The following is a 9,623-nucleotide window of genomic DNA, read 5'->3' as shown; positions in this document are numbered from 1 at the left end:
TTGAAGGAAAGGAAAGATGTTAGAGGAAGACAAGGAATAGAAAGGTCCCCCATTGAATACAAAACCGTGAGAAAGCTCAAAAGCATGGGACCCCATGGGAGTAACTAGGAATCTGATATTGTATGGTTCCACTTTGTTTGGTCGGAGATATTTATTGAAGGAAAAGAGGAACAGAGGGAATCTGATTGGATGTTTGGCCCTTGTCGCATTCCATACAAAAAGCCATTGGCCAAGGGAGAACCTTCCTAAAATGGAAAGAATTAGCTTGGTGAGTAAGCCAGAACACCCCCCCACCATGCGAAAAGTCCAAACCACCCTCTCCAATTCATGATAAGAACATTGAACAAATCAAGCCCTTGGGTACAATCGGCACAGGCGCATTATTAATAAGGGCTGTTTTTTATACTGCAGGTACTTCCCCCACTTCCCCGGTCACCAAAGCTTGTGACTCTAAATATATATCCTCATTAAAAAATAAAATAAAAAAGTTAGTGGCTGTGAATATATTACCTTAAAAAACAAAAAAACAAAAAAAAAAAGTTAGTGGCTGTAAATATATTACCTTAAAAAAAACAAAAAAAATAGTAATAAATAAAAGTTTGTGGTTGTAAATACCTCAAAAATAAAGTTTGTGGTTGTGAAGGGAAGTAAATATTCGCTGTCCGCTGCTGATCCCAAGGCCTCATGTGAATTTTCTGTCCATTTTCATAGTACCAGTTTGATAATGATCTAATAAATTAAAACAATAAGCTTTTTTTCTTTCTTTTTTTAACGTTGATTCACTGTTGGTCGAGGTTGGAATCCTCTGACTGACAAAGCATTTGGATGTTAATTAATTAATACAGTATTATATTGTGGTTAATTATTTCATATTTGTATAAAGTTTCCCTTTATTATCTAAAACAAACAATGTGAATTTTGTAATACTTTATATATATATATATATATATATATATATATATAGAGAGAGAGAGAGAGAGAGAGAGAGAGAAGCTGCTATGCATCATCCGTATGTTGTTAAGAATTGTCTAAGTAATGAATTTGTAATAACAATTATATAGCCGTCGGACTTAAGGAAGCGTTTGTTGTTCTCATCGTTTAGGTTCCTTGGCTACTAGCTGACGGGTAGGTGCTACTATGGTCACATTCAGGTAAAATAGCCACAGTTGATCTCTCTCGCCCAGTGACGGAGCCAAACAATTTATATTGGGGGTGCCGTTAAATTTTTTTTGAAGGTGCCGAGTGATAACTTGCGTAAGTATGAGAGAATTTTTTTTTTTTTTTTTTTTTTTTTTTTAAAGCTTTGGCACCCCTAAAGCCTCATAATGGCCACCACTACTCTCTGACTTTTTGCTCATCCAAAAAAAAAAATCTTATATTAAAAAGGAAAAAAAATACAAAATAAGTCCACGTGATTTACCCGATTTACAATTAGTTAAATGTAATATCAAAATGAACTCAGAAGTCCCTAAGGTATGCCAAAAAAACTATTTAGTCCTTACAGCCAAATTTCGTCCACCGACATAACAAATTTCGATTGCGTGAAACCTTAGAGTCAATAAAATTGTAATATGTATTCTATTTAAGTAAATGTCATATTAACGAAATCTGTTAAATTTGTTGACGGAATTTGACCTTATTGAGTAAATTTTTTTTTTTGTCGTACTTCATGAACCTTTTAATTTATTTTGATATCGTAGGAAGCTAATTGTAAATCAGGTAAACTACATGAACTAATTTTATATATTTTTTTCCTATTAAAAAAAATATAAGTTAGAAATTAAAAAAAAAAATTATATAAATTAGTGCTTGCTTACAAAATACTTGAGATTATACGTACAAAAGTTGAATCCGAACAAACAATTCCCAATAAATAAATAAAAATCCATCACTTCAATCAATTACAAAAACTTTGTCACTGTCCTTTACTTTCCATCACCTCACGTGTTGTTCGGCGATTGGACTCGACACTTGCACTTCTAATAATAAACTACATATTACCAATTTACAATATATATATATATATATATATATATATATATATATATTGTAATTTAATTTACAATATTTAGAGTTATGGAGACATTGATAAGGTTTTTTTTTTTTTTATTATTGGTTAAATTTATTCCCGTTTGAAAAATTAATTTTTTGTTGATATTAATAACTTTATGCTTATGTTGGACTTTGATATTGAAATAAAAGAGAATGCATTAAATAAATGATGCGGTTCTATCGCTTTTTGGTACAATCAAGAAGCCTGGCCACCACAAAAGGTGGTTTGTAAAGGTGCTTTATAAATGGTGCAACCCAAAGAACTGTTGCAACACATCCGAAAGATAATTATAACAACAGAAAAAACTAGTGATGAGGAACGATTCAAAGCTTACAGAAGAAAAATTCCGCACAGATTTCACAGGAAAAAACAACAAAATTACAATGCTTTAAGTGTTATAACCACTATTTTTGGTTGGGTAGACTCTATTTTATACCATTCATATTTAATTTTTATATATAGTATAAAATTTCAATTTAATATAAAATATGTAACCTAAATTTAATTGTTAGAAATTTCCTACAAAAGAGATAACCATTTTTCATTAAAATATTTTATTTTATTTACATTAACAAATAGTTTTCTTTAATTTTTTCTTATAAAAAAAAATAATTCAAAATCCCATTTCTACTTTATATCACATCTTGCTTCTTCTTTTTTTCTCTCAAAACTTTTTTATTGTTTTTCAAAAACATTCGTTTTTTTGTGTGTTTTTTTGGGGAGAGAGAAATGATGAGATGGGGTTGGAAGCGTGACGTTGGATGTAAATGTGTTTCCCAACGACACGATGATTTGATGGGAAGAGAAGGTTTTTGTCAGATTTTATCAAATATTTGAGTGCATGCTGATTCTGAACCTCTCCGCCCTGTTTGCCAATGGCCTGGAACGGTGTTGTTTCAGGGCCGGTACTGTAGGCTTTTTTTTTAGGAATAAGTGTTTGATTGGTTTTAGTGAAAATATTTTGTAGGAAAAAGTGAAAAAAAATATATTTTATATGGAAAAATATAAAAAATTTGTTTTGTAATGATTTTTTTATTTTAATAATAATAATAAAAATGATTGATGTGGTATAAAAAATAGATATGTTAAAATTAATTTTGAGGTGAATTTTTTTTTTTTTTTTTGATATTGAGGGAGGCCCATTCCAGGGCCATTGGAAAACACACCCCTCAAGTCTCAACCTGCTCATGAGACTTTCTTTATTTAAAGCTTGGCCCATTACATCAAGCCCTACCCTTCATAGGCCCATCAAAAGATATATGTTCCCACTACATTTCTTTTTTCACAATTATATATATGTATATATAATTGTTAAATTTAATTATTTAGTAGTAGACGTAGTTAGTGTCATATAAATTGCTACATTAATTTGCAAGTTTTAAAAGTTGTAATACTTTTAATAGTACTTTCTGAAAAAATCTCTATCAAAATTAAGTAGAATGTTTTTCAACCAACTATTAGAATGTAATTTTAGTGTTGGGACTTGGGCCAGCCCACCATAGGCCCATGATCAAAATGCCAATCTCTCGAGTTCCCAGTAAGTCGACATGCTAAAAGGGTCTTTATTTACACAAAACAAAAATTCGCCTACAAAGAGTTTTAGGAAAATACAGGCCCAAGGGCCTATGTTGCACCTCGCAACCTGCTCCTGGCCAATTGACGGCCCATTTGCGAGCCACTCAAAACCGGCTTACAACCAAGTCGCAATTGCAAACGAAAACGCTCAACTCCATTTGCCAATCTCGAACTTCTCACCCTTCTGAGCCAGCAATTGCCAAATGAAGCCTACACCGACAACAATTTGATACGTGAATTTGCACTTCTTATCGTCGTGCCTTGAGTCCCCCAATCACATAAGCATGCTTCCCTGACACCTACCCTCAATCATGTCAAATAAGCATGTGAGCAGACTTTCATCTTGTCGCCGCCTCTCGAGCAACCTGGCCGCAACGCCACTAACAAACACTTGTCTCTTGTCTCATCGCCGTGCCTTGTCAAGGCGATAGGCTTTGCACAAGCGACACGTCATGGCTCACAACTACGACCTAAACACCTTGCGCGTCTCGACTCGTAGATCCAAAAAATGCGGGTCCCTCCACTACTTGAATCAATTGGTATAAATAGGAGGAATGATGCCATAGGTAAGTTATAAGAACTTTTGACCATTCAAGTAATCTCATTTGTTATTTCTTTCAATAAGGATAATGGCTTAGGCATCAAAGCTATCCCGGTACATTTCGGCAAGCTCTTGTGTTTAATTGTTCTTTGTCTTGTAGGTCGAGGTTCTTGACTGCTTAGAGTTGCTCTAGTGTCGTACCTGCCTGGAATTGTTCCAACAAGTGTCAAAACAATTTTATGGATTCATTTATTGCAAATTAAATTAAAACACAAACAAGTTCTAACCTTGTCTATCAGACATATTTCAACTTACAGATAAACTTGACCTTAAAAATTGCTTGTGCTTAAAAAAAAAAAATTACCATAAGAAAATTGTCTATATAAACTTTTTAGGTGAATTTTGATCCACCATTTTGTTTTCATGAAGCAAAGATAGCTTCTTCTTTTTTTATAGTGTGAATTGCAATTCTTAAAATTTCTGTACTTAGTGCATCAATCTGTAACACCCTGTGAAAATCAATTAATTAGTAATTGACTCTATGGTTCGCCTCCCAGCCTTGTCCTTTACAAAACAAGACCTAGGGATTGCAACCTCTCCAAAAAGAGAGAATACAACGAAAGACTTTCAACCACAGGAATAAGAAAGCAACAACTAAATACTACAATTATAACAACTAGAGTAACGATAAAACTTTATAGTATAAATAAATCCTCCAATTGTACTGGTCAAAGACCGATCATCAAAATATGTTACAAAAACCAAAGGTAATTGTCTGAAAATAAGATAACAAAATTAACGCCTAAGTTTAAGTAATGCCAGCATGATGACAATCTTAATCATCTCCATTCTCCGCCCATGTGGTTCCTCTATTGTCCTACATGGACTTGAGCTAAACTGGGTTTATATCCTAAAAAATGACCTGAATTAGGTCCTTCGCCAAACCACCAACTGGTTGTCCACATCCATCATCTTCTATGCTAGCTAAACCTTGCAATTATACATAATAATGGAAAGAAAAATAAATGGGTAAGTCTAAAGACTTAGTGAGTAAAAATGCACATAGTACTTATGCTATTTAGTGATGAACTCTATTTGGTAAAGTATGCAACATTTTAAGTATGACAGTTATCCATGAAGGCAATATAGGTATAGTACATGTTATAATCATGTGAATCAATGATAGTTCAACTGTATGGTCTGTCCGATATATTATCCTTTCTCACCAGGGTTGACGCTGTCTCGAGGGACCTGTAATACAATGCCGGTGCCCCGACCATTGTATGCTACTGTCCATAACACTAACAGCCCGATAGAGTCCAACCTCGGGTGACCCACGCTACTAATGATGTATGTTCTGTAGTGACCTGCCCGTTAAGGCTGCGCTGGTCATGGAACAACATTAGATCAAAGGCCCATATATCACATCCACACATACATTTGACCATAAAATTAACATGCGTAATAAGCCCATGGCCTTTATCCCGCATGTACTATTGTACCATGTCATACGATGCAATTAGTCTTGTCCGTATTTTACATACATACTATTACAAATCTCGTCGTCTCATTATCTTGTTAAGTAGGACATTTTCACAAATGGTAAAGTTCATAATGCAGCAAAATGTATTTCATGAGAGTTGTAAAATATATGTTTGGTACACAAAATAGTTGTGCAATGCAGGAAAACAGGTCGTATAAGTCCTTCGAAAATTCTTCCAAAGGGTCCGAGTTTTCCAAATCTGCGGAAAGCCTAGTATTAGTCCAAAGTTCAAACTAAAATGAATCTAGAACATAAAAACATGGATTATACAACGTCTGGTCAAAATGGTGTTACCCTGAAGTGCCTTGGGGCGAGCGCTCGGGCTCTGGCCGATCGTTCGACCAGAGAGTGCAAGTGGAACCTCATTTGGTCCAACGATCTCCTAAGCAGTTCTAAATAGGTTCCAAGGCTACAAAAGGTCCTCTAGCACTTCCTATCCCAAACTAACATCTTCATACAACAAGAATAAGTCTAATGAAAAAGAAATGCTTATAACAAGATTAAGACCTATACTTTTAGATTTCTAACAACTAAGTTACTGTAAAGTATAAGGCTAGCATAACATCTTAAGAAAACACTAAGGAGAGATGATTACCTTCCCGCAGCGATAATCCTCAAGTGGTTCCTCCTTCCTTTCCAAGGACACCAAGGAAATCACTCATGGCTCACAAAGACACTCAAGCAGGGTTTCTCTAGGATTTAGAAGGTAAAATGGGTTGGTATGAGCGTGGGAGGGGGGTATTTATAGGGTGGAAAACCCCATTAACAATGTAAGTTTTTTAAACTTCTGATATATATATATATATATACACCTTTGCATTGAAGAAAGTTAAAAAGTTAATTAACCAATTACCTTAGTAAACAGAAGTTCATATACATTGAAGAAAGTTAAAAAGTTGATTAACCATTTACCTTACTAAAAAGAAGTTCATATACATAAAATTAACCTCCTTTTTTTTTTTTTTTTTTTTTTTAATGCTATCAAATTCTTGCATCATACACCAAATATATAAACATAGTCGTTTATAATGCATTCATTCATAATTACAAAGAGTTCATGAGTCCTCTCAATCAACTATAGTCCTCTTCAAATAACTTTAAGTTTACATTTCAAATACATAAGAAAACACTACACATACAATCTTCAATACTCTTGCATTAATCATATTTAGTTAAGAGAGCAAAGTTTGGAAGTTTTCCATTTCCTTACTTGGGAGAGCCACCAAAACATTAACCCCACTATTGCTTCCACAACCTTGGTTGATATCAGGAAAGAGCAAAATGATGTCCTTCCTGTGATACACCACAGGACAACTATACTTAGGCCTCCCCCAAGGATATGCCACCTCAGCAAATCCTAATTTCCACCATGATGAAACCAAGAACTCCCCATGTGGAAACCCTTTGTACAACTCTCCCCAGTCTATAACAGACCTTGCATACTCATCTGTCATCCTTTTTGCACCCTCATAGACCATCTCCACCACTCTTGCAAATGGCCCTTCACTCAGTTCCTTGCATGAAGCTCTTGCATATGCAGTGAGCACCCCGTTCGCCGAATAAGATGCCGGCAATGGCGGGTTTAGTCTTGGCCTTATGTCAACCGCGTAAAGGATGGTGGACAATCTCTCCATGTTTTTCCCTGTTGTTAGAATATATGATCAGATTGATTGTATTCAAATCTAGATGTGATTGATTTCAAATCCGATTGTAGTCTCTTACATTTTAGGCAATCATAGTTGAGTGTATTCAATTTTTTCTGCTATTTTATTTTATTTATTTCCTATTTCATTATGAATTTCTTTACCTGTGTCGCATGATAATGCCTTGCACCGCCATATGTGGGCGGTAACGACGTTGAAGCCGCTGATACGCGTGTTGGTATGGACCCCATCGGTGGCTTTGGCCTTCTCCTTGAGGTGGGCGATGTCAGCAGAAGTGAGGCTGAAAATGTTGAAGGCTAGGTCTTCTTGGGTGGCTTCAAAGACAGGAGGGTTTGAGTCTTGGCCAACAGGGGTGTTGAGCTTGAGGAGCTCAGGGTGTGGGAATGCGACAAGTGGCGGGGACCTGGCGGCCAGGAGTCGCCGGTCATTACAGGGGTCAACGGCCAGGGGTTTGTCAGCAGCTACAGCAGCCAAGTTGTCCAAGAAGAGCTTGAAGCCTAGGCCATCAAATGTTGCATGATTCGTTGAAATGCCCATCGAAAAACCACCACACTTAAATGAGGTCACCTGCACAATTATTTCCCTATTATTTATAAATGTTTATCTAAAGCTAGGTACAAACTAATTTATTGATCATTTGATTTAAAAACAAAATTAGTTAGTGCTTAAATGGTTACGTAATATTGTAAGTTTTACTACAATTTAATTACAAAATTGATTGAATGACACTTGTCACTTATTAGAGTATGTTAAAAGAAATTTCTTTAGAGGAAATTTTTATCCATATATATCAGATATCGTAATCCAAAGAAATATTATAGTGTATATTTTTAATATTTAGGGTAAATAAATTAAGATGTAACCAAGAGTTAATAAAATTTTGAAAGCTACGGTTTTAATTTAATATTTAAGGTTTGGATTTTAGAATATATATGTATATATAAGAGCAGTTCTAGTATTTGATACTACACTGATAGAACTGAATTAAATAGCAATTGTAATTATTCCATCCACTAAGGATTTGTTTAGGTTTGTAATTTCAAATGGTGTAATTTAAAAATAATGATTTTAAAATGTACTTTTATAATCATAATTTAATATTTAAAATTGTGCATTTTCAAAAAAACACCGCATTATCTATGATTTAAAAAGTACATTAAAAAATAATAATAAAAAAAAGAAGCAATTCCAATCAATTTATTTTTTGCAATTTGAGATTTTGCAATTTGAGACCTTCAAGAGAAAATATATATATATATATATATATATATATATATATATTTTACATGTTCGCACACATGTTCGCACAAGGGGGTGGGAAATGAAGGAGGATGAAATTTGCTACAAACTCTTTTGTAATTAATTCATACAAACCCATCTAATAAAATGAAATGTGTCCCTTAACATGTGAGAAACACTTTTTTTTTTTTTTTTTTTAATAATATGTGTTTTGAGTAATTCTAGAAGTCTCTCTTATATCACTCTTGTGTCACTTTAAAAATGAGGTTGCTTTTAAAATCACAATTTGATCAAAATATAATAGTGATCAATCACAAGGCCAATAGTGATTTGAAGAGCTACATCATTCTTGGAGGGACATAAGAGTGACTTATAGCATTACTATGTGTTTCTCATATGTTTTTTTAATAGATATGGTGTAATGACCCAGGGAGAAGCGCTAGCCACATCTGCGCTATTACTCCAAAATGACTAGTCAATTTGGAGCTTCCCTAGAATTCATTATAAAATACAGTTTTACCTAGTAACGAGACAATGTGGGACTTAGCATCCATGACTATCTTTATAAACAACACACTCTATGTGGGCTTCTTTTTATCTTCCCAATATGGGACCGGAGTGTTACAAACTCCCACTCTTAAATTCAACTTAGCATCCATGACTATCTTTGTAAACCACACACTCTATGTGGGCTTCTTCTCATCTTCCCAATATGGGACCGGAGTGTTACAAACTCTCACTATTAAATTCTTGACGATTTCGTCAGGGTCATGTCATGCAGTGCTTCAGTATCACATGACCTGGCATTACTAAGTGGCTCTGATACCACTTGTAACGACCCAGGGAGAAGCGCTAGCCACATCTGCGCTATTACCCCAAAATGACTAGTCAATTTGGAGCTTCATATAATTCATTATAAAGCTCAATTTCACATAGTACTTAGGCAATGTGAGACTTACCACCTATGACTATCTTTATAAACCACCCACTCTACTCATCTTTCCAATA

General features: G+C 34.5%; 1 protein-coding gene across 1 annotated transcript; it reads right to left on the bottom strand.

Moving 5' to 3' along the window:
* Positions 1 to 6,884: 6,884 nt before the first annotated feature.
* Positions 6,885 to 7,949, bottom strand: LOC132169044 (acyltransferase GLAUCE). The gene is made up of 2 exons (XM_059580134.1): positions 7,520 to 7,949; positions 6,885 to 7,354 (listed from the first exon to the last, which is right to left on the bottom strand). Exons 1-2 carry the CDS (start codon positions 7,911 to 7,913, stop codon positions 6,885 to 6,887), a joined length of 864 nt encoding a protein of 287 aa, XP_059436117.1. The 5' UTR covers positions 7,914 to 7,949.
* Between the last annotated feature and the right edge of the window lie 1,674 nt (positions 7,950 to 9,623).

This window comes from Corylus avellana, chromosome ca2 (assembly GCF_901000735.1).
Source record: "Corylus avellana chromosome ca2, CavTom2PMs-1.0".
In the NCBI taxonomy this organism is placed as follows: domain Eukaryota; kingdom Viridiplantae; phylum Streptophyta; class Magnoliopsida; order Fagales; family Betulaceae; genus Corylus; species Corylus avellana.
The sequence above is the reverse complement of the archived record's forward strand: the minus strand, read 5'-3'. Positions and strand labels throughout refer to the sequence as shown.

Coding starts and splice junctions, on each gene's coding strand:
- LOC132169044 (XM_059580134.1), bottom strand. CDS start 7,913: ATGGGCATTTCAACGAATCATGCAACATTTGATGGCCTAGGCTTCAAG. Junction 7,355..7,519: donor GGCATTATCATGCGACACAG/GTAAAGAAATTC, acceptor TTCTAACAACAG/GGAAAAACATGGAGAGATTG.